The sequence below is a fragment of the Nicotiana sylvestris genome, chromosome 6 (assembly GCF_000393655.2).
Source record: "Nicotiana sylvestris chromosome 6, ASM39365v2, whole genome shotgun sequence".
In the NCBI taxonomy this organism is placed as follows: domain Eukaryota; kingdom Viridiplantae; phylum Streptophyta; class Magnoliopsida; order Solanales; family Solanaceae; genus Nicotiana; species Nicotiana sylvestris.
In genome coordinates, this window is record NC_091062.1 from 183,528,906 (window position 1) to 183,553,597 (window position 24,692).

Below are 24,692 nucleotides of genomic sequence, written 5' to 3' on the forward strand. Positions count from 1 at the left end.
TCTTTTCCTTCATACTTGTGTAGTATACATAGGTTTTCCTTCATACTATCAGTATATGGTTTTTAAATTATTCTTGTGTTTTCAACTAATATATTAAGTGCAGATATAGGAGGCTGCATCGTTATAGTAATTGTCATCATTATGGTAACTATAAAAGGAGAACAATAAGGGTTTTCGAAGTAATCCTTCAAAAGGTGAAGGAAATATTTACCATCAAATTGGTATGGAAAATTTATAAAGCACGTCACGATAATTATACTCCATTCTTTGAAGAGAATGTGACTTGTGATAAGCATTGAGAATGCATATTCATTCTTCAAGGTGAATGTAACAATATGTGATAAAAGTAATAAATAAAGACGTGCAATGCATGATTGGGATACACACCACAACTCACCTCTAAGGGAGGTTTGAGAGAAAGAAAGATAATGAATATTACTATGTGGTTACATGAATATGTCATTGGTCGCGTACATATGGTACGCCAAAAATATTTTGACATGCCTTATAAAAAGTTATTAAAGACAAAAGTAAAGCAAGAATTGATTTTGCTTATGATGATTGACCATAACTATAATAATTTAATTTTTCTCCGTGAACGAGACATTTACCATATGGATGGTGAGAAAAAAGTATTGTAGTACAAAATCAATTAAGAGCTCCCGAAAAGTCAATTTTTTACTATCTAGATGAATAAAATTGTTCAAGATATTAATATTGTAGTAAGTCTCAAAAAAAACTTTTTGAGTTTCAAATGTATAAGCCAAAGTGGTTGGCATGTTGAGACTATAAATGAAAGGAAGATTGAATATATTCATATTACTATAATCATATAGGATAAATATAAAAGGTTACCCGACTTTCCTTCTATTTGTATTGCACAAGTATAAGCACGATAATGCAATCCTATGCCACAAGTAAACTAGAGATTTACTGAAACAAATATTAGTTGGCATGAACGGTTGGCCATTTTGGTTCAATTATGATGCGAAAATTAATTGAGAATTCACATTGGCATATATTGAAGAAATAAGAGATTCTTCAAGAATTCTCTTGTGCTGTTTATTCTCATGATATACCAGCTAAGGTTGAGATTGAATTCCTTGATTTCTGGAACGAATAAAAGGTGATATATTTATGGGCTCAGTCACCTGCCATGTGGACTATTTTCCATTATATGAGATTTTAATAGATGAATCTATTATATGGTCACATGTGCGTTTGTTATCAACTTGCAGTTTGGATTTTGCAAGGTTGATTGCTTAAATTATTACAGCACGGTTTCAGAATATAAATTATGATGATTTATATTGATAATGTTGGTTTAAATCCAAGTTGGTTTAGCAGAAATTGTATGCCTCCAATTATAGCTAAACTATTGGCTATGAGAACAGAAATCCCAAATAGAAATTTAGTATGAGGTGTATTATTTAATATACAACAGCACTTGTACGCATCTAGCCAACAAGTTATGATAAATTCTCCCTATCAAAATTGGTTCAGGGTCAGGAACAGAATAATTCGCATCTAGAAATATGGATGTGCTATATAATTTACCTATTCCACCATAATGCACAAAGATGGGTTTCCAAAGAAGGTTGGGATATGTTTGGTGATCCCAACATTAGGGGAGAAAATGGGCAGCTGAAAAAGATACGTGGAATGAATTATTATGAGTACATCTAGATCCCCGTACTAGAAAATGTGAACTTAAAGTCCAAGTGATAATTCATTTGCAAAATATTGACAGGGGCATTTGCTGACCCAAAGATAAATGTTATATTTCAGCTACTAATGCTCCAAATAGAATAAAGTCCATGATGGACATCGTCTATGGAACGCATGAAGCATAATAGACTAATCGGTTCCAAAGATAAAACTCCTTGAAGAAGGAGTGGAGAAAATGATCAAGATGGTCATAATAAGGAGGCAAGTGCTCTAGAATAGCACCACGACATAACACTTCATAAGACCTCATAGGAGAGGCTCAAGTACCTGAAAATAATGAGATAAAGAGATCTCAATAAGTTATATCTTTATTGGGTAATGATAGAACTGATATAAAGTGATCGTCGACGATATTGTTGATATAATGTAGCGCTCAATATTATTAATATTGACGAGGATCTTGAGCTCAAATCTGTCATGAAATTTGGACAGATAAATGATTGGCCAAATGACAAATACGTAATGAAAATTTATTTTACCTGAAAAATATGAAATTTGACGGATAGTCCCAACACCTGAAAGTATAAAATCAGTGAAGGTATATATGTGTTCTTGTGCGAAAATTGAAATGTAAAATTAAGTCGGTAGACATAAAGATGACTTGTGGCACAAGAAGATTTGCAAATATCATGGCATTGATTATATGAAGACATGTTCTTCTGTGGTGGATGTAGTCATTTCAGGTTTTGATCTGACAATACATTTGATATGCGTATAATGAAAATCCTTGAAGGGTTTAAATTGTTCTTATTAAATCTCCATGAACTGGTGAATTGAGCTGTTCGTGAGTGCAATCGAGTGAAGAGGATGAAAAGATTAAGAAGAAGCAAAAGCAGAGGAGAGCAGAATTTTCAGTTCTTCATTCTTCACATGCTATACTTACAAGAGTCGTATATATACATCTCTAATCCTAATGAATGACAGCTGTAAAACCAACTAACTAATACACCCCACTAACACATAAGTTAGGTAACACTATTAAGCAAACAACTAACTAACTAATTGACCATGGTCAACTAACTAGAGTCACGTAATAGCTGTACTGTTTAATTCTTCTATAGTTCTGAAGCATATTAAGGTTCCCAAGAAATTTATTAAATAAAGTTTCGGCAAATCCTTATGTGGAATAGAGAAATTATGGCGTACATGATTTGTTTTTGTGTCTAGTGCAATTGGTGCACTAATATATCTTGTTAGAACCATGAGTATAACAGTATGCTTGCAAGATATAGTTTTACTCCTATGTGGAGATATTGAAGTACGATCAGTGTTATATTGCAAAAAGAATCTAACTTATGTGTTATATGGCTGATTTACTGTCATAATATAGAGAGATAGGAAACTGAATACTCATATGCAATTCCTTAAACAATCCAAGCAACCACACAAGCTCAGCAACTGTCGAGGCAAGACTTCTATACTTTGCCTCAGCAGAACTTCTAGAGATAGTTGTTTGTTTCTTGGATTTCCAAGAAATAAGGGAATCGCCAAATTTAATAAAGTAGCCTGTAACAGACCTGCGAGTATTTGGACATGAAGCTCAATCAGCATCACAATAAGCAACCAAACAAGAAAAAGAAGCAGAAGATAGGAGGATCCCAGTGCCAGGAGATTGTTTGATATAACGAACCAATCGTACAACAGCTTCCATATGAGAAACCTTAGGTGAGTGCATGAACTGGCTTAAGCACTGAACTGCAAAACTAATGTTTGGACGTGTGTTAGTCAAATATAACAGCCTGCCTAAAAGTCTCTGATATATACTAGGATCATCAAGAAGAGCATCATCAGTCACCCCAATATGTGCATCAAACTCTGAGGATGTCAGCCTCAAATTAAACTCCAAAGGAGCACCCACTAACTTAGCTCCAACTAAGCCCATATCTGATATCAGTTCAAGGGCATACTTTCGTTGATGCATAACAATACCATCCTTGCTTCTAGCAAATTCAATCCCAAGGAAATACCTCAGCTCACCAAGGTCTTTGATCTTGAAACTAGACTGCAAGCATGCCTTAGTGTCAAGGATCATGGTGGAGTCATCACCTGTGATCAAAAGATCATTGACATAACCCAACACTATAACAAACTTTCCTTGAGACTGTTTCGTGAACAGAGAATAATCCAAATTACTTTGGACAAATCCATAGGACAGTAAAACAGAAGTTAATTTTAGATTCCACTGTCGAGAAGCTTGTTTAAGACCATACAAAGACTTAAACAACATACAAACATGCGAAAATCCCTTAGAAATGTGAAAACCCTAGGGTAAACTCATATATACTTCTTCATACAAATCACCCTGTAGAAAAGCATTATAGACATCCATTTGATGGATTGTCCAATGTTTGGTTACAGCAATAGCTAGAACACATCTAACAGTTACCATTTTAACTACGAGTGAAAAGGTTTCTTGGTAATCTAACCCCTCTTGCTGACTATAACCCTTTGCTACCAATCGTGCCTTAAGCCTTTCTACCTCACATGTATCTTTATACTTAATTTTATACACCCACCTACAACCAATAGCCTTCTTACTATGAGGCAAAGGCACTACCTCCCAGATATTGTTAGCTTCCAAAGCTTGTATTTCAGCTTGCATAGCCTCAATCCATCTGGGATCCTTAGCAGCCTGTGCATAGGTCAGGGGCTCAACATTAGCAGAAAACTTGGTGAGAAAACTTTGATACCTTGGTATCAGAGTATCATAGTTAACAACATTAGACAGTGGGTAGAGACAAGCAGCTGCAGTTTTGTGAGGAACAACAAAGTCCTTCAACCAAATAGGTGGCTTAGACACCCTTCCAGATTTTTTGTGTGGTGGTTCTAGATTAGAAACTGGTAATGGTCCTGAATCAGGAAGAGATATAGGAGTAGAAGAAGAGTAGTCTACAGTGAGGAAAGCAGACTCTGCATTATCAAGGACTGCTATTTCTGATGAGGTTATTGCTTGTGGCTGGTTTGATGGAATGGGAACAGAATCTTCTGGTGGAGCAGAAGGGATTGATAGAACTGGAAAGGAGAAGTCTTGGTCTGTGGTCTGAGAATAAAAAGGAAATATGTTCTCATGAAACAAAACATCTCTGCTAATAAAAAATGTCTTGTGCACAATGTTATATAGCTTATAACCTTTCTGAAAAGTTCCATAGCCAAGCAACACAGAAGGAGTAGCTCTAGGACTGAATTTATCTTGTTTAGGTAATGTTGTTGCATAACAAAGACACCCTATTACTCGCAAGTGAGACAATGAAGGACATCTGTTATATAACACCTCAAACGGAGACTTGTTCCCCAAAACAGTGGCAGGTACCCTATTAATGACATATACGGCAGCTTCTATACAACATCCCCTGAACTTGGATGGCAAATGACCCTGAAATTTGATAGCTCTAGCTGTCTCAAGGATATGCCTATGTCTCCTTTCAACAACCCCATTCTGTTGAAGTAAATAAGGGCAAGAACTCTGATGAACTATCCCATGGAATTTGAACAACTCACCAAAGATATTATTAAAAAACTCTGACCCATTGTCAGACCTAAAAGCCTTGATTTTATTTTCAAATTGATTTAAAATCATGGCTATAAAATATTTAAGCAAAGTAGACATATCAAACTTCACACGCATTATAAAAACCCATGTCCATCTGGAGAAATCATCCACAAGAGTGAGAAAGTAGTTCATGCCATTGTAAGTGAAAACTTTGTAAGGTCCCCAAACATCTATATGAACCAATTCAAAAGGTGCAATAGCCCTACTAGTACTATTATGGGGAAATGGTAATCTAACTTGTCTAGCCAATGAAGATATGCTACAATGATCCAATGTAATGCTACACTTATTGTTTAAAGTAGAAATTCTTTGTAAGACTGCCATAGGTACATGACCCATCCTCTTGTTCCACAACTCTGAATCTGTGATCCCTCTTACTGCCAAAGACCTCATCTGCTCCTTGATTTCAGCATCTCCTTTTGGTCTCAAGATATAGAGCTCTTCTTCCCTTTTACCAATCTTCTTCACCCTCCCAGTGAAGAGGTCCTGGAAGATAAAGAAATCAGGATAGAAGCTAACAAAGCACTGCAATGCTTTAGTCAATTTTAAAACTGATAAAAGGTTGAATTTAAAAGCTGGTACACATAGAACATATTTGATGAAATCACCTCCTGATAAATGGCAATTTCCTACATGAGTAATTTGAGCAGATTCTCCAGTAGGCATTTGAACCTGTCCTGAATTTCCTACTTTAGTAGCATCAATCAACAATCGTTCATTACCTGTCATATGATTAGTAGCTCTTGTGTCTACTATCCAAGTAGGATTAGAGTTGGAATCAGATAGAGAAATACCTGCCATATTTGCACTAGGTTCACCAATTGAAGTTTTATTCAACAAGTTGAGGATTTGAGAGTACTGTTCTGGTGTAAAAACTGGTGCTGTCATAGGTGCTATCATAGGTAGAATTGGACGATATGTAGGAGCAACATATCCATATGATTGTGCTAGATTTCCACTCGGCAATGCACCTCTCTTTTTTGACTTAAAATCAGGAGGATATCCTATGATTTTATAACAATTTTCTTTCAAATGTCCTTTCATGTTGCAAAAATCACACTTCATTAACTTGAAGCAATTCTCTTTGGAATGTCCTCTTATGTGACAATATTCACACTCCAGATTATAATTCTTCTTCCCTTGCTTCTGAGCATACGGTTTAGTAGTGAATAGAGCAGTAGGTTCCCTATTTTCAGTCAACACACAATGCCCTCCTGCTACCAGTCTTTGACTCTCATCTTGAAGCAACATCGCATATGCTTGATAACATTAGGAACATGAGATTTCATCAAAATCTGGCTGCGTGCTTGACTATATCCATCATTAAGGCCTATAAGAAACTGTAACAAGAGCTGGTATTGCAAATGATTAGCATACTCCTTAGATTTTGCACATTCACATGAAGGAGGCGGCATCAATGAGTCATACTCATCCCATAGGTCCTTCAACTTAGAGTAATATACAGAAATAGAAGAAGTTCCTTGTGTTAATGTGAAAATTTCTTTATGTAGATAGAACATGCGAGAAGCTGTCACCTTATCAAAACGCTCTCTCAGATTCTCCCAAATAGCATGAGCACTAGAACGAAATAACACTCCACTAAGTAGATCTCAACTAACATTATTCATTATCCATGATTTTACCATGGCATTGCCGCGATCCTAATGATTAACGAAATTTTGTCCATAAGTGTCTCTAGTAATTGTTCCATCAACAAAGCCCAGTTTATTTCTGGTGAGCAAAGAAACCTCCCTGGCTTGTCGCCATAGGGTGTAATTCTCCATTCCGATCAGAGGCATTCCGATCGAAGACGAGCTTGGAGAATCGGAAGCATGCAAATACAGAGGGTGATTATGATCAATCACAATCACATTTTGTGTAGTAGCATCATCCACCGCCATGAGATTTAGGGGACAAAACTAAAGCAAAACTCAGAATTCACCAAAAAATTCCTGAATAATCTCTCGATCTTCAACTGTTGTCAGAAATCCATGAATTGTTCCATCTCTCGCATTCAGCTGTTGTTTTATCTCTCGCATGTCCTAGATTCACTCAATTAGGGCTCTGATGCCATGTTAAATCTCCATGAATTGGTGAATTGAGTCGTTCGTGAGTGCAATCGAGTGAAGAGGATGAAGAGATTAAGAAGAAGAAAAAGCAGAGGGGAGCAGAATTTTCAGTTCTTCATTCTTCACATGCTATACTTACAAGAGTCGTATATATACATCTCTAATCCTAATGAATGACAGCTGTAAAACCAACTAACTAATACACCCCACTAACACATAAGTTAGGTAACACCGTTAAGCAAACAACTAACTAACTAATTGACCATGGCCAACTAACTAGAGTCACGTAATAGCTGTACTGTTTAATTCTTCTACAGTTCTGAAGCATATTAAGGTTCCCAAGAAATTTATTAAATAAAATTTCGGCAAATCCTTATGTGGATTAGAGAAATTATGGCGTACATGATTTGTTTTTGTGTCTAGTGCAATTGGTGCATTAATATATCTTGCTAGAACCATGAGTATAACAATATGATTGCAAGATATAGTTTTACTCCTATATGGAGATATTGAAGTACGATCAATGTTATATTGCAAAAAGAATCTATCTATATATATAAAGCTGGGAATGTGAAATGTGATATGGCACCTTCCTATATTCAGCATTGGTATTTATCTTTTTGTCAGATTTTTTGACATTTTCTTTTATTTTGCCCTTAAAAATTTATTGAAAAATGAAGTCACTCCATTAAAAAGTTTACTGTATTTGCGTTCATTGCTCAATTAAAAGAGAAAGACGTTAAAGAAACTGAAGTCTTTTCGTTTTCAAAGCCTTTAATTTTCCAATAATGGTTCATTTTTCATAGTTCTGCCCTTTTATTTACCCCTTAAATGAAGAAAAAGGGTGGTCTTCAAGAATTTTGGGTTTAAATATCATCGGTCCACACCGCGTTTTATCCGAGCATGGTGAGTCTGATGGTAACAACTCCATCTATGCAAATAAGGACGGTAAAGAGTAATCATTTCGGGTTACATCTCCACGCCTTTTTGCATTTAATGGGGTCTTCATTTTAAATTGAAGAGCTACCGTCGTAATGTTTTCAGTCCAAATAAAATTTATCTGCAATTGTAACTAAAGTGTGAGAGAATTGCCTTCAACTTTTCGCTTGCTGCCATTTTTATTCTGGCACTTTTTTAAAGTGAAAAAAGGAAATCTGGAGAGGAACAGAGAGAGAGAACGAGAGAGAGGCTAGAGAGAATTAGCAAGAACAATGAGTGGAATTTACAACTTCTTAGTTGCGCCAAAAACTTGAGAATGAGATCGTTAGAGTACGAGTACAAACATGTAGAGGACCAAGTCTATTTTCAATCAATTTGATATGTATTGTCTTCATATAAGAGTCCATCCATTTTTTCTTTTTAAACTTTGCATCGCATTTCATCCCATACCTATTTTCCCCAGTAATTTTTTTTTACTTTTTCTCTTTCAGTTGTATATACAAAGAGTATATATGTTTTAATGTTTAGTCAATTTTAATTTGTTGACTTCATCCATAGTACAATTTGAGAAGATGTATTAGGGTGATAGTGACAATTTTCAAAAGATAAACCCAACATTTATGAGTTGATCGTTATCGTTTTCGTTGTCGTTAGGAGAACTTCCTATCATCTAACATTGCCATCTTGGGAACTTTTTTTAATTTTTTATTTATGCTTCACGGAAGTTAGCTTGTGCCTTCAAATAAAGCCTCGAGCAATGGAACCTCAAGATTATTATTTTGTTAGACTACTATGGGAGTTATATTGGTTTTTTTGTTTATTCTTTCCTATATCTTTTGTATACATACGCATGAAATTTTTATTTCCTTCTATGTCGATTACATTTAAGAATATATTATTTCTATATTTTTTATATGACCGCGCAAAGCGCGAATAAATTCACTAGTCCTTGATACAGATTTATTTATTCTAACAAATATTGTCAAAGTTTTGTTGGTTATACAAATGCAGGGCATAGTTCATTGTTCAGATAATCTATTTGTCTTTGAGGGTACTGCCATATTATGATATTCAACAAGATTTCAATTACAGTGAAGATGATATTGTATGCATAGCTCAATTGAAAGAAGGACGATCGAAGAAGACAAAATAAAGAACATTTCACCAAAGTTCTTTCAGACATGATCTTCGACATATTGGTAATACAGATATTTAACAAATTTATTGATTGATAATTTGGTGGATCTGTTTAATGAATCATTACCAACCTCAACATTTGAGAAGTTGTATACAGGATTAGAATGCGTCATTTCCGAAAAGTAAAGTGATGTTTTCATCAGGGAAAGTAAGATACGCGATGCACTCTTTTTTCTTTAGCTGAGGTTTTATCCCACCGGGTTTTTCTAGCAAGGTTTTTAACGAGACAACAAACAATGCGTATTACAAAATATGTGTACTCTTTTTCCTTCACTAAGATTTTTTCCCACAAGATTTTTTCTTAGTAAGCTTTTAACGAGGCACATTATCTATAGACATCCAAGGGAGAGTGTTATGAAATATTATATTATATAGTGGATGTCTATAACTCTTAAAGAAGTTACTCCCACTACTCTTCTCCGTTAACCTCCCACTGCTTTTTACAATTATTGTTGTAACTCTCACACCTCCATAACCCCCTCCATGATTTTCCCCCATGATCTCAATAGTTAATACCATGTTCATGACATCCCTTTGTATCACCTAAATATCATCCTATAAATAGAGGGTTTGGGCATCACATTGTATACACTTGGAAAATACATGGAAGAAATAAGAATCTCTCCTCTCTTTCTCTCTACATTCTTGTCTATTTGCTTGTTTCATATTATTACTTTGAGCTAAGTTTCGTAACAATAATTAATTTTTTAAAAATAGAAGTTATTCTCTCTATCTACCTCTCTCTTTTTTTTGTCGAAACAATTAAATTCGCCTTGGAGATTTAGGTGGACATTAGCTCTAAAAGTTAATTTTATAGCATTTAGAAACTGTGATTGTATAATAAAACTGTATTAATGGACGTAATAGATTTAGTTATCTTATCGTAATGAAATTTAGCACAAAGAGTTTACGTTTATGTCTGATGCAAAAACTCTTTGCATTTGTAACAATCAATCCCATTTTTAAAATTTGAGTTATTTTTATACAGAAACTGTTCGCATTGTTACTTCTAAGGACCTTCCAATTTTTATAATGTTTGAAAAATTAATGCTTGAAGTTTTTCTTAAAAAAACAACTGCTTTGTTAGATAATCAAATACACTTTCCATTGTTTGTAACCTCAACTTTTGCAAAACTTGAAACAAACGCCTAACGTTTTTATGTTTTCCGGAAGCCTCACGCTCGTTTAGCTCTTTCTTTTTTCTTTAACGACGTTGTTCTTGTTGGATTATTCATAAAGGAAGAGAAGTCCAATTATGCAAAAATAAAAATAGAGGTGTAGGAAATTCAAAATGGAAAATAATTGTTAAAACTGAACTTTATAAGCTACGTTAATAGTCGGAATAAATCTAGGATTGCACTCAATGAGGAATTACATTGGCTCTTGCAATTAGAGATGAGTGCAATAATACTATACATTAAAACCTGTCTTACAATTAATCAAAGACCAAAAATGAATCTAAATCGACATCAGAGGTCAGCTTGAATTGGCCTGTTCAGCGCCCTTACAAAGTACGTACGTGTCTCAGGTAATATACGTTGAATCAAATGTGAATACCTACATGTAACGAGATTATATTTGGTTAATACACAATTACACACAATAAAATAAATTTTCTACCTTCTGACTTAAATATTATCCAGCTATTTCTATTTGAAAATCTCTATTTCCAACAAAAGGCGAAACTCCTGTGATAGAGCCTGACAGCTAATGCAAGTTAAGATGTGATCCCAGCTCTCCTAACCCAACCCAACCAACACGCCAAAACCAAACATAGCGATAACAAGACCCCCAATCAATAGTACGGTTAGAAACTTACCAACATTCGGTATTTACACCAAACCACGTGAATTTATCATGGTTAAGGATAAATTGAGATCAGAATACGCAACAATTAGTTATTGGGTAAGTGATTGAAATGTGTTAAAAGGCATGTCATGCAGTTATATAATTGGTGTAAACACCATTGTGCAAGTTTTTTCCAATTTTACTATCATGAGATCATATAATAGTTTGTCCGCGTGCGTATTTGATTGGGATGTGCTTTTTTTTTCAAGGAATGACAAAATAAAAGGATAGTAAGAACTGGACATACCATGGCATGACGCTTAATTTGTCGAACTTCTCCAAAATGAATAGAATGCAAGCATTTCGTAATGACAAAGCATTAAAAGCCTCCGACAACTCAAACATGAGAGAGACATTTTCCACAGAGATATCCTAGAGCAGATGAAAAATATCAGGAAAACCCCGACACAAATTGCCCTCAAAGACCAAAAAGGTCCAAGAACTCACCTGTGCAATTGCATACTCGCATAGACGCTTAAGGCCCTCTAGAAGATATTGATCTGCAGCCCTTAGAAGATCTTGTGCGACATCCATATTAACATCAACTGATCCAGTGTATATGTACCTGCAAAAAAGAAATTTCTTGTCTTTAATATTGCTAGATTTATTTGAACAAATCTGAATTCCAAATGTGACAGAAATTAAAGAGTATTGCACCTCATCATCAACTCAAAAACATTCCATGGAATGTTCGGAATCTCTATGTCTTTGGCATCTCTCTCCTGCAATGAATAGACCACAAATCATCAGAGTATTGTAGTCTCCGTTTGTGCATTTGGCCAAGTCACAGAACACATGCTCACAATATTTCAAACAAAGATGTTTGCCTCTTAGCTATTCTCCTCTTGCAAAGACCATTTGATACCGTCAGTGTTAAATTTGTCCAAAGGGAAAGATAATCCATAGAAAATCTTTGAGGCAAAAAATACTTTCCCTCTTGCGTTGCTAATGATCAAATTAACAACAAATAAAACCTAAAAAGTAAAAGCAACAAATTTTTTAGGGCAAGAATTTGACTTACCCTGTAGCCACCATCAAACATTGCTCGGAATGCATCAGAAGAAGCAAGTAAACAAATTCTGTGGGCATAAAACCGTTTGCCTGATGGAGGACCGCAGAAACAGTAAAGACACAGCATGAAACAAAGAAGAATGATATTTGAATCATAACACTGTTGCTACCTTCAACTAAAAATGTCACATCGGATAGAGTGGAATTATTTACATACTGCTCACCCAGATAGACCTGCATCGGGAAAATGCAAAAGGAGAAAATAAGGTAAAGTGATACAGTATAGGGATGAAATAAATTGTCTAATTACTCCACTATTGATGGTTACGAGCAACATATATGTCAAGTAAGAAAGCAGACATAAAAACTAACAAACATGAAAAAGATCAGACAATTTTTTTTTATCTGAGAAATCCCCGAGGGCCAGCGGCACGCGGGTTGGACCTCAGTAAATAATGGACCCGCATCTCTGCCCTTATCCAATTAAATAACAAGCTTTTGTCTGAGGCAGCATTCGAAGCTGTGATGTGTGCCTAACCCGTGACAACATTTTATAATTACTGACGAAAGTGAACATCAAGTAAACATTTTATAAGTTTCAAGTCTTGAGGTAAGGCTAGCAAATGGTGGTTGACATATAAACTATAAACAGTAGAAGCTACAAGAATCACAATCAATTGCTTCAATTTGAACATCATCAATCAGTTCAGGGAACATCTTTGAAAGGCTTGATGATAATACGAAGATAGCTTAAATGTTAGTTCAATGTGAGAAAGCACTAAAGTGTAACAATGAAGAATTAATAGAAACCCATAAATGACTAAAAGACTATAACGCTACTCGTGTTAGAACTTAAAACCAAAAACTAGAACAAAGACTTTGATACAGTAATTAGAATGAAACCACAGAACGAACCTGAGGAGTCGGAGATGGAGGAGCTGCATCGATCGGTGAAAGCGAGCTGGCTTTGTTAGCCAACTTGCATAAAGCTACAGAACCGTCTCTTTGGTGCTTCAAGTTTGTTGATTCTAGAAGCTCCAAAAGCAATTCTAATCCTACAAGAACATAGTCCACACAGTGGACATATTGTGACAGCCTAACCAACACCCCAAGTAAAATTGTTCCAAGTATCTGAGCGGAACTCATACCATTATTATCAATAAAAATTGTCTTTTGGTCATCTGGTGAACAAAGATGGGCAAGGGCCAGAGCAACTCGTCTTTGAATAACCTTTTCCCCGACACGCATCAAGTACAACAAATAGCCTAATACCTGAAAGGAGGGCAAAAAGTTTTGAGATATAACCATCAGTAACCTATGAGACTTAACAACGAAATTTGCCATATTGAAGGAAAGAGAAAAAGAACTGGAAACTGGGGGATACAACACATATCATAGCTAGAACAGACCAAAAATAATTGCATGCATTAGCAAAAGAAATGCATTGGTTCAGTTCTTATACAAAACATGTGCTTCACTACCAACAAATGGAAGTTTGAATCAACAAATTCCTTGCTATAAATATAAATAGAAACTCACTCGTCCGTGAATCTTCTCTTCTAATCTTTTCAATGTCTTCGCTACACAATCTCTAGTTGGCTGAAAAATCAGTGAACAACATCAAGGCCCATGGCAACAATAAAGAAGAATAATGAGAAAATCACTATAAGGCTATGAAATTGTTAGTCCTTTAAAAAATATGTTAGCACAAAATAGCAAAAACGAGAAGAAAAGAAAAGAATCATACTTGAACAATAAATTCTCCATCCTGGAGCATTTGAACACCTCCAACCTTTACAAGATCTGCAACATTATCCTATAGCAGAAAGTTGCACTAAGTCAGATGAGATGTAACACATCGTTACAAATTTAAAAAGCATGTAAAAGCATGAAATCTGGTTATAACAACAAGACATATGATCGGATGAGATGTAACACCTCGTTATCAGCAAGCCCATAAAGAGCAAATGCAGCATTATGTTGTAATGATCCATTTTTTGAATCAAGAAGCTTCAGTAATGGGATTATTCCACCGCAATGAGCAATACCAGCCTGATTGTGTGTGTCCTGAACATCATGGAACCAATAACTCCCAATCAACTAGAATCCACACACATAATTCTCAAATCATATGAACTCCAAAGAGAAAGAAAGAAAAGAAGAACCCAATGCTCTACCACATTCCAGCCGTACTGTACTACAGTTAAGAAAAGAAGAGCACATGCTTTGGCCTTTTACGCATTTAATGATATATCACAAAATTAACATTATCCCTTCAGAATATTAGGATAAAATGTAACCTCCCAATTGATAGGTGTTAATGCAAAATACCAATTTGCCGTTATCCGACAAGTTATACTACTTTAGGGACTCCTAGGCATGTATATAATATTTCAAGACATGAAACCACTACTCACAAGCATGATTCCTTTTATACGTTACTCCTAAGTAACAAGTTCTTTTTAACAAGTGGGCAAGCCAATATACAAGATATTACAGCATCCTTTTTGATGAAACAAATAAAAACAAGTATTCAAGTGTCACTCCATGATCTATCATCCAAAAATACAAGTCAATCATTCAACTAAACCTCAATCCTAATGGGACGCCCATATGAATCCTCTGTAATCATTCTGCTCCATTAAGGCACAAGTGATGCCTATTCATAGACATAAAGTAAATCCAGAAAATAAATTCTTGAATGCTAAACTTGCTGAATAATCACAGAAACATGGTCTGCTGGAACCCCTACTACAAGTATATTTTCTGGTATTACGTTTGATTGATAAACGGGGTAAGCCCATGTAGAAGATCCCATGAGCATGTGTCATACTTCAAAAGAGACCTCAGTAATCATGAAAGGTAAATCCATGATCATCAACAATCATCACAAGTAATTCCAGAAAATAAATATGAATGGTAAGCTTACAGAATAATCAGAGAAATAATGGCCCACGGGACAACTAGTAACACAGCAGAAAAATTACTTGATAACCACAAGGAGACAAAATACCCTAAAGAAGTTCTGTAAGGATTTCAAGTCACCTGTGCCAACCTTCCCAGGGCAAAGGCTGACATTTCCCTAAGTTGAGCATCCGGAGATTCGAGCATCTCAATTAATGGTGGTACAGCACCTCTTTGCACAATGTGTATCTGGAAAACCATCGCAAAAGATTAAAGCATAAATGAGAACAAGTTTCTTTAAATGCTAATAAATCAAGAGTTTTACTCCTCTTTATGACAATAATAGAGTACAATAGTATCATCAACCTTACAGTCTGTGTCGGTTGCTGCAAATTGTCCAAGCAATAAAGCAGCTTCCCTTTGGCTCTCCGAACAGGAGGAACTACATAAAAACTTATGTTGAGAAGCCATAAAGAGGAAAAGACAAAAGCAAAGCATAGCACATCTAGGTCCATCTATGGAACTCTGCATATGATAAGCAGCTAGGAAGTAGAAGCTGTCCATGACCAGCCACTCAAAAATTATAAGATCCAACTATACCTAAGTAACCCAATGACAGGTTGTAAAGCTCCAGCAAGAAGAACGTCCTTTTTGATATGTGGTGATGAGTGCACCAGATTTCCAATGACTCCAACCTGTCGTGTACAATTTTATTACGTATAGCGATGATTACCACTTGAAGCATACACACAACCTTATACCTACTTAACTATAGAAACAAAAATAAAGCTAGTAATATGAAATTGTAAAATGATGCCTAACCGCTTCATAGTGTATAGCAGTATCTTCGGACCGCAGCATTAGAATAAGAATAGGTAGTGCATTGCATTCAACAATCTGAAATCAATTCGGAGAAATTATCCATAGAACAGATAATGCAAGAAGTTCAGAGATAATTTTCATAAATCAGAAAGCTACTAGCCTGATTTTTGTTCTCGTCATTTTTAAATGCCAAAGTTCGCAAGGCTCCTGCAGCTGCTCTTTGCACCTTTGAATCAACAAACTCAAGCAATTCAACAAGAGGAGGAATACCACCTTCAATCCTACACATACAAAATAGAGATTTAGAATGAAAAGCATGTCTTCTATTGATTTTTTTAGAAGACCAAAATTTCAGAGAACAAAGAAACTAACCTGACTCGACTTTTGATGCTGCTATTTTCATGAGCAAGATTGGTGATTGCATCAGCTGCTCTACGGATAACACCATTTACAGCACGAGAATTTTGTGCATTCCTGTGCCTCTTCAACAGATCCACAAGATGAGGCAGAGCTCCAGCATCAACAATGAGTTGCTGGTGCTCCGGCTGTCAGACACAGAAACAGTTAAAAACACCTCCATCTAAATTATTAACCAAAGAAGGATCATACAGGATAGAGAAGAAATCGATATTCCTGTTGAGAGACAACAAATTGTTAAGAAACACAAGTATCCAATTGTTCTAGTAACTGTCATTGTAAATGAAATCGTTCATCTTCTCAATGGCAAGAGAGTGCAGAAATAAACCAAATTGTACATGCAAATATGTAGACAAAACCAAAGTACCAATTAAAGTGGAATGTATTCAGTAACAAAACATAGCTCCTATTGTATAAGCAAGCTCATTTATTCAATAACAGAACATAGCTCCTATTGCATAAGCAAGCTCCTGTATATAGCAAACATTGCCTTCTCATAAATACGATTTCAATACTAACTTTTATGGCAAGAAGCCCAAGCGTAAAAGCACTTCCTTTCTCGACCTCATGCTCGTACGGCATCTCTCCACCATCTCCTTCAATCCCAAGGGACGGCACCTGAAGATGCTTCACCAAAGCTGGAACAGCACCACAGTCTACAACCACGTTCACAATTTCCTCTGCAACAAAAAATTCTCAAATATCAAAATGGAACTCTCCGTCCCAAACTGATTGAAATAAACCAATACAACTCTCTGCATGTACATAATGATGTCTCTGTCCGGACACGTTTGGCTCTCTACACTTTGCTGTATTCAAACCATAAGAATCTTGACTAACATTTGTAATGAATGTTTTCTTCTAATATACTGTGGCACTTATTCTCGATATCTAAGTCTAATTTTTCAGAAGAAAAAATAATCGAATCAATCTAATTAACTTACAAAATTAATTGAATTGACTCTCGAGAAGCAAAAATGCCAAACAGCTGAATTAACTCCACACTTCCCCATATTCAAACGAAACGAACTTTACTAGACATTTATAATGATTTTTTTTTCATATAACACAATACTTTTGTGCAGTTTTTGGAAATTGAAGTTTTACTTCTGTAGAAAATAAAAATTAAACTCGCAATCGGATTAAACTTCAAAAAATTAGTTGAATTAACATTTAACTCTACATAAGTAGAACAGTGCATGTACATGTAAAATTTCTGATCCGGTAGAAATGAAAAGGAAAACGAGATTTTGAGTTACCGTTCTTAGCTAGCTCGGAGAGCACGTGAATAGCACGTTTTGCGGAAGCTCGATCTGCTTCAGTCGAAGAAAAAGTAGATTCGAGAATCTCCACTTGCGTACGAACCTCAGGGACGAGATCTTCATGAGAAGAGACTTTGCGATCGTCTTCGAATTCTTCGTCTAGCTTTCTCTTCAAGCTTCTTCTACTCCCGGAACTCGACGAAGATTGTTTGCTCCGCTTTGCCTGATTCTCCATGGGAGAGAGAGTGGATTGAGAGGAGTGGTGGTGCGTGGGAGAGTGTGTGATACAGTGCAATGAGTGTGTGTAGTGCGTGTGCGGGGTAGTTTAGGGATATAAATGTTACTCACTGTGTTTAACTTAGAGTTGAAAAAAGTGACGGCGTTCCATTTTTTATTTTTACGTGGGACGGCGTTTTAGGAAAGAAGTTTTGAACATAATTTGCTCTCTCCCGCCATTATTTCCATTGCTAAAGCGATAGAATCTTCTACGGGCCGAGAACGACCCAGAATACACAAACCCAAACCAACTCGTCTGGGCTGGTTAAGTTTTTGGGCCGTAGACCTTTGACATCTTTCAAGTGTTTTTAGGGAGAAATTCAAAAATAGCCGGATTTACAACTGGTCGTTCAAAAATAGCCCAATTTCAAAAGTAATCGAAATTTAGCCACTTTTCATGTAAAGATAAATTTGAGCGAAAACACTATTCAAAACCCGGAAAATACGCCAGTATATTATACTGGAGTTCCAGCATAAGTATGTTGGAACTCCAACATAATATGATGGAGTTCCAGCATAAGTACACTAGAACTCCAGCATAAATATACTGGAGTTCCAACAAGTATAATTGTCTCGTATAATATACTGGAGTTTGGAGCACCGGTGCTCCAGTCTCCAATATATTATACTGGAGTCAGCAAAGTATACCGGTCCAGCATAATATGCTGGAGTTCATACACAGGTACACCGAACTCCAGTATATTATGCTGGACCGATCTCTGTTACAGCAAAATAGTGGCTATTTTTCATTGACTTCGTAAATGCTAGCTATTTTTGAATGACCAGTCCGAAAACTGGTTATACCGTGCTATTTTTAGGTGTTTTTACTGTAGAATAAGGGCCCACTAGCCACTTTTCGACCTTGCCTTTGAAAAATAACCAATGTCAATGTTCTGGAGTAGGAGTGTATATCGGCCGCTTCGGTTCGATTGCAAATGTGATCGGTTCGATATAGCGATTATCGATTTATAGATATGCTATGGCCGGTTCGATTCGGTTACGAGTGTTATCGGTTCGATATATCGTTATCGATTTATAGATAACCGAACCTATAAGGTATCGGTTATTGTTAATTGGTTGTCGATCATTATCGGTTCGGTTATCGGTTCATCCGATAAGATAACTAAATATAGAGGAAAAAATGTAGTGTATAATGTTAATGATCTTATAACTTTGACCCCTTTCAATTATGTTCTATAGAATGAACAAAAATTTCACAGACATATTTGTGCTCAAATGTATTTCATATTTTAATCTACTCTATCGAGATAGGGGTAAGGTCTGCATACTCACTACCCGCCCCAGATTCCACTTGTGAGATTTCACTTTTTGTTGTTGTTGTTGTACTTCATGTATTCAAATACAAATGAACAACAATGAGATTATGAAATGAACAAGGATGACTTCACCATATTAACTTGCATCCATCCAAGACAATGATTGAATAAGTCTCATTAATCTTTTCATCAAACGTAACAATATTCCATTATTTAAGAGAGAAACATTAATCATACTATTACGATGAAATGTGCTAATCCAACAATTGTGGCAAGAGAAACAACATATTCTGGAAATGTTGCACGCATACTCTAGGTTGTTCGGGAGGATCCATTAGGACGATCAATTAGCAGAATATGATGAACACTGGAATATTGGATAATCATAATTACAAAAGTTGCTTTCATATCAAGAACAAGAGATTTGTTCAAGTTCAGTTTTCCAAACACAGTAGAAACAACACAAAATAGTAGCAATCACGCCATAATAATTAAGAAATCCAAACATAGTTCTAATAGAATGAAGCCCTAAGGTGTCTTTATATACCTAAGGGTAAAATTATAATTTTGATAAAGATTGTTGAGTTATCGATTAAACCGTTTATAAAATTGGAAAACTGAGACCCGAACCGATAATCCAATAATCCAATAACATTAAACCGTTATAGAACCATTAATCCAATAACCCGATAGCGATAACCCAATAAACTTTTTTGATTCGGACTATCGGTTTTACCCAATATATGCCCAACACTATTCTGGAGATTCACTTGTGACGTTTAAAACTTCAGGATATTGGCCATTTTCAATAATAGAGACTTAAAAGTGGCTATTTATGAATTTTACTCGTTTTTACGTTATGATAATATAAACATTGTGTTTTTACAAGAAAAAGTGAACTTTTAATTTTCAGAATACATTTTGGAACATTTTTTTTAAAACAAATGACATCTTATTGATCACGGCGTACAAAGTAACATCCATGTGACTAAATTTTTGTCACGTCCCAAACTACCCCTAGACGTGATTGGCACCGAGCTAACACCACCTACCAGGCGAACCATACTTTCTTACCTTAGTCATAATTTGCAGCATTTGATTAATTAAATGAGTATCCAAATAATTTGATAACCATAACGAACAATTAATATCTCAAAATATTAGATTAAAACTCTAGTATAATAATCCGACCGGTCGTTTTATGAGTTACCGCTCCGTTTTCCCCCATTTATGCTTCTTATTGTCTTTTCAACTGTATTATGTGTTATCGGGTTGGTTGGCGTGGGTTCGGAAAGGTTTTGGTAAGGGTTGAGACACTTAGTCTCCTTTGAGTGAGCTTAAGTTGGAAAAGTCAACCGGATGTTGACTTATGTGAAAAAGGGCTTGGATGTGAATTTCGATGGTTCGGATAACTTCGGGAGGTGATTTGGGACTTAGGAGTGTGATCGGAACGTGTTTTGGTGGTCCGTAGTAGATTTAGGCTTGAATTGGCGAAATTAAAATTTGGCATTTTCCGGTTGATAGGTGAGATTTTGATATAAGGATCGGAATGGAATTCCGGAAGTTGTTGTAGGTCCGTTGTATCATTTGGGATGTGTGCACGAAATATCAGGTCATTCGTACGTGGTTTGATAGACCTTTTGATCAAAACTGGAATTGAGAAATTTTTTGGAATCTTAGGCTTGAATCCGATGTCACTTGGTTGATTCGATGTTGTTTGAGGTGTTTTGAAGATTGGTATAAGTTTAGATAGTGGTATATGTCTTGTTCGTGCTTTTGGTTGAGGTCCCAGGGGCCTCGGGGTGATTTCGGATGGTTGACGGGAAATTTTGGAGTTGAGTTTGGCAGCTGAAGTTTATTGTTGTTGTCATAATCGCACATGCGGTTGGGAGGCCGCAGGTGCGATGCCCGCAGAAGCAGAAGGCAAGCCGCAGAAGCGGCCAAGAGGGAGGTCAGCTGGAACCGTAAAAGCGGCTATTGGAGCGCATCTGCGATAACGCAGTTGCAGGCGTTTGGTCGCAGATGCGGAAGAGGGCTTTTAAGTGAAAACCGCAGATGCGGTACTTTGGCCACAGATACGGTCACGCAAGTGCGTGTTTGGGACCGTAGGTGCGGTATTCCTAGGCCAGAAAGTATATAAACCCTCCTTCGCGATTTTCAGCATTTCTTCACCATTTTTAAATCGATTTTGGAGCTTTTTGGGGGATTTTGAAGAGGGAATGCAAGGGAACTTCATTGAGGTAAGATTTTTGAACATAAAAACTCGTTCCTATGATGTTATTTCATTGATTAGGCTTGAAACTTATGGAAAATTTGTGGGTAATTATTGAAGAAACTAGGGCTTGAGATTGGAGAACTTTGATTAAGGGTTTGAGGGGTCATTGTGATTGGATTTTGGTACTTTTGATATGAATAAACTCGTGGAGTGATAAGGATTCCATTGATGTAAATTTTGTCGGATTCAGAGACGTGAGCCCGGGGGTCAGGTTTGGTAAATTTCGGGATTTATATTGTAATTTGATTATTTTCAAGTGGGCGTTGTTCCCTTAGCATGTTTTGATGATTATATACTGATTTTGGTTAGATTTGGAGCATTCGGAGGCCGATTCGAGAGGTAAGGGCATTGCGGGCTAGAGTTTGGACCGGATAGAGGTAAGTAATGATTATAAATGCTGTCCTGAGGGTATGAAACCCCGGATTTCACATCGTTGTGCTACTTTGAGGTGACGCACACGCTAGATGACAAGCATGTGGTCGTGCACCATTAGGGATTGTGACTTAGTCCTTTCTGTATGACTGTTAATCGCGTATTTGATTAAAAACTGTTTGTTATCATCATGTTTTGGACTGAATGCCATATTGAGCATCGTGCCAACTGTTTTGGACCCTTAGGGGATTTTTACTACTATTACTCACTATTTTGACTTCGTATCTGTACGCAGTCATGCTATATTCTACTATTTTCACAACTCAGTCATCTTTACTCACTTTTGATATTTTTTAAAAATGATATTTTGGGCTGAGCATCATGTTTTACTGTTGCCCGAGTGGCTTGTGAGATTCTGACTTAGTAAGGCCGAGGGCATGTGTTGTGAGGATACTATTAGATCGGGCTGTGTGTCGTAACAGTGATATACTAATTCACGATTATGAGGCCGAGGGCCTGATTTGTTACACCACGAGGTGGCTTGTTATAAGGCCGAGTGCTTATTTGATTATGCCACGAGATGACTTGTTATTGCGCTTGGGCCGTAAGGGGGCCCTCCCGGAGTCTGTACACCCCAGTGAGCGTGGGTACCCAGTGTGAGATGTGATCTAGCCCGAGGGGCTGATGTGGTTCCATATTATTGCCCGAGGGGCTGATGTGGTTCCATATTATTGCCCGAGGGGCTGATACGAGTGATTGTGAGATAACCCGAGGGGTTAGTTCTATTGGTATTTTGCTTGAGGGACTGATTTATGTTTTTTTATCTTTTCTCCCTGTTTTCATTCACTCGTTGAATTGCTAAAAGATGTTTTAAAAGGTTTTTACTGAATTAAGGTATTTCTACGAGCTTTTACTGTCTTATTGCATTACTCTGATTTTATACTGCTTCGTTGTAGCATTGTATTGTGTTTTACGTGTTTTCTTATCGCTCAGCTGCTTTTACTTTTATTACTTACTGAGTTGGCGTATTCACATTACTCCCTGCACCCTGTGTGTAGATCTAGGAGTCTCGGGTCACGCTAGCAAGGGTTGATTGCTTCCAGCAGGCTGTTTGGAGTTCACTAGGTAGTTGCTCGGCATTTGCAGCCCAATGCTTCTCCCTCCTATCCTTATTTTCCTTTGTACTAGCTCTGTAATAGGTTGTGTAGTCCTTTTTCATACTCTTAGACGAATGTTTAGATGCCCATGACTGGTGACACCCCGATGTCGGGCTGTTTTGTTTTCGCAATTATTCTATTTCACTCTTTATTTTGGGATATATAGCATCTTAATGACTTAAATTGAATTATTATAACTGTTAAATTGATATTGGGATTTTGTGTCGGCTGGCCTTGTTTGACAATAGGCGCCATCACGATCGGGTCTAGTTTAGGGTTGTGACAAGCTGGTATTAGAGCCTAAGTTGCATAGGTCTCACGAGTCATGAGCAAGTTTAGTAGAGTATCGGGGATCGGTACAGAGATGTCTGTATTTATCCTCGAGAGGCTGTAGAACCTTTAGGAAAACTTCATATTCTTGAAATTCTTGTCGTGCGAATATGTTGATCTGAGTACTAAACTTCTATTATTCTATTCTCTCACAGATGGTGAGGACACATGCTATCAGTCTGGATGGATGGCCACCAGTACCACCAGCTGGGGCCACTAGAGGCCGAGGACGCGGTCGAGGCCGAGATAGGGGTAGGGGTGTAGCCTGCACAGCAACTAGGGCTGCACTTGCAGATCCACCAGTCGTTCTAGTTCAGGATCAGGTCCTAGTTGTGGATGCTCCAGCAGCACCACCTCAGGCACCAGTTGTGCCTATTGTGATTCCAGATCTTCAGGAGGCCCTGACCCATATTCTATCAGTATGCACTGGCCTAGCTTAGGCGGTCTCAGTTACTACAACTGCAACTACTTCTCAGGCCGGGGGAGGCACTCAAACTTCTGCTGCTCGCACACCTTCGCAGGTCATGAAGGAACTTCAGACACCGAGGGCACCTCTAGCCCAACTGGTTGTAGCCGTTCAGGACTATGTAGCTCCTGCTATGCTAGAGGACGAGCAGCGCAGGTTGGAGAGGTTTAGTAGACTTCAGTCTCCCACTTTTAGTGGTACAGAGGGCGAGGATGCCTAGGGTTTCTTGGACAAGTATCAGAGGATTCTTTGTACAACGGTTATTCTGGAGACTAGCAGGGTTGCATTTACTACTTTTCAGTTTTTTGGAGCTGTCTTCACTTGGTGGGAGGCTTATGAAAGGCGTAGGCCTATTGGTGCAGTGCCCCTTACCTGACAGCAGTTCTCCGTTCTCTTTTTGGAGAAGTATGTGCCATAGTCTCGCAGAGAGGAGCTGTGCAGACAGTTTGAGTGGTTGCGGCAGGGAGATATGACTGTGACGCAGTATGAGATGAGGTTCTCGGAGTTAGCTCGTCATGTTGTTTGGTTGGTTCCTACAGAGAGAGAGAGAGAGGGGATTAGGAGGTTTGTTGATGGCCTCACGTATCAACTTTGGATTCTCATGATTAGGGAGAGGGTGTCTGGCGCTACTTTTGAGGAGGTTGTAGACATTGCTCGCGAGATTGAGTCAGTTCATCGCCAGGACCGAGATGAGAGGGAGGCCAAGAGGCCTCGGGGATCTGGTAGTTATGGTGGTGCTCCTTCGAAGGGTCAGTTTTAGCATGGCAGAGGCCGTCCATTTAGACATGCTTA

General features: G+C 37.2%; 1 protein-coding gene and 1 pseudogene across 2 annotated transcripts; both read right to left on the reverse strand.

Annotated features, from left to right (window-relative positions):
• Positions 1-3,028: 3,028 nt before the first annotated feature.
• On the reverse strand, positions 3,029-4,117 carry LOC138871783 (secreted RxLR effector protein 161-like; annotated as a pseudogene).
• A 6,644-nt stretch (positions 4,118-10,761) lies between these two features.
• On the reverse strand, positions 10,762-18,077 carry LOC104237450 (ARM REPEAT PROTEIN INTERACTING WITH ABF2-like). Of its 2 annotated transcripts, XM_009791605.2 has the most exons (19): positions 17,745-18,076; positions 17,005-17,165; positions 16,441-16,613; positions 16,229-16,349; positions 16,069-16,143; positions 15,847-15,941; positions 15,613-15,688; positions 15,388-15,495; positions 14,281-14,409; positions 14,090-14,158; positions 13,882-13,941; positions 13,491-13,614; positions 13,258-13,397; positions 12,513-12,576; positions 12,353-12,432; positions 11,989-12,053; positions 11,779-11,896; positions 11,579-11,703; positions 10,762-11,040 (listed from the first exon to the last, which is right to left on the reverse strand). In XM_009791605.2, the coding sequence occupies exons 1-19, from the start codon at positions 17,980-17,982 to the stop codon at positions 10,953-10,955; spliced, it is 2,109 nt and encodes a 702-aa protein (XP_009789907.1). In that variant the 5' UTR covers positions 17,983-18,076; the 3' UTR covers positions 10,762-10,952. The 2 variants fall into 2 exon arrangements, with proteins under 2 accessions (XP_009789907.1, XP_070003780.1); XM_070147679.1 differs by having other exon boundaries at positions 13,258-13,614; positions 17,745-18,077.
• Positions 18,078-24,692: the final 6,615 nt, after the last annotated feature.

Coding starts and splice junctions, on each gene's coding strand:
- LOC104237450 (XM_070147679.1), bottom strand. CDS start 17,982: ATGGAGAATCAGGCAAAGCGGAGCAAACAATCTTCGTCGAGTTCCGGG. Junction 14,410..15,387: donor CCCTGGGAAGGTTGGCACAG/GTGACTTGAAAT, acceptor CATGATGTTCAG/GACACACACAATCAGGCTGG. Junction 14,159..14,280: donor ATGGGCTTGCTGATAACGAG/GTGTTACATCTC, acceptor TTTCTGCTATAG/GATAATGTTGCAGATCTTGT.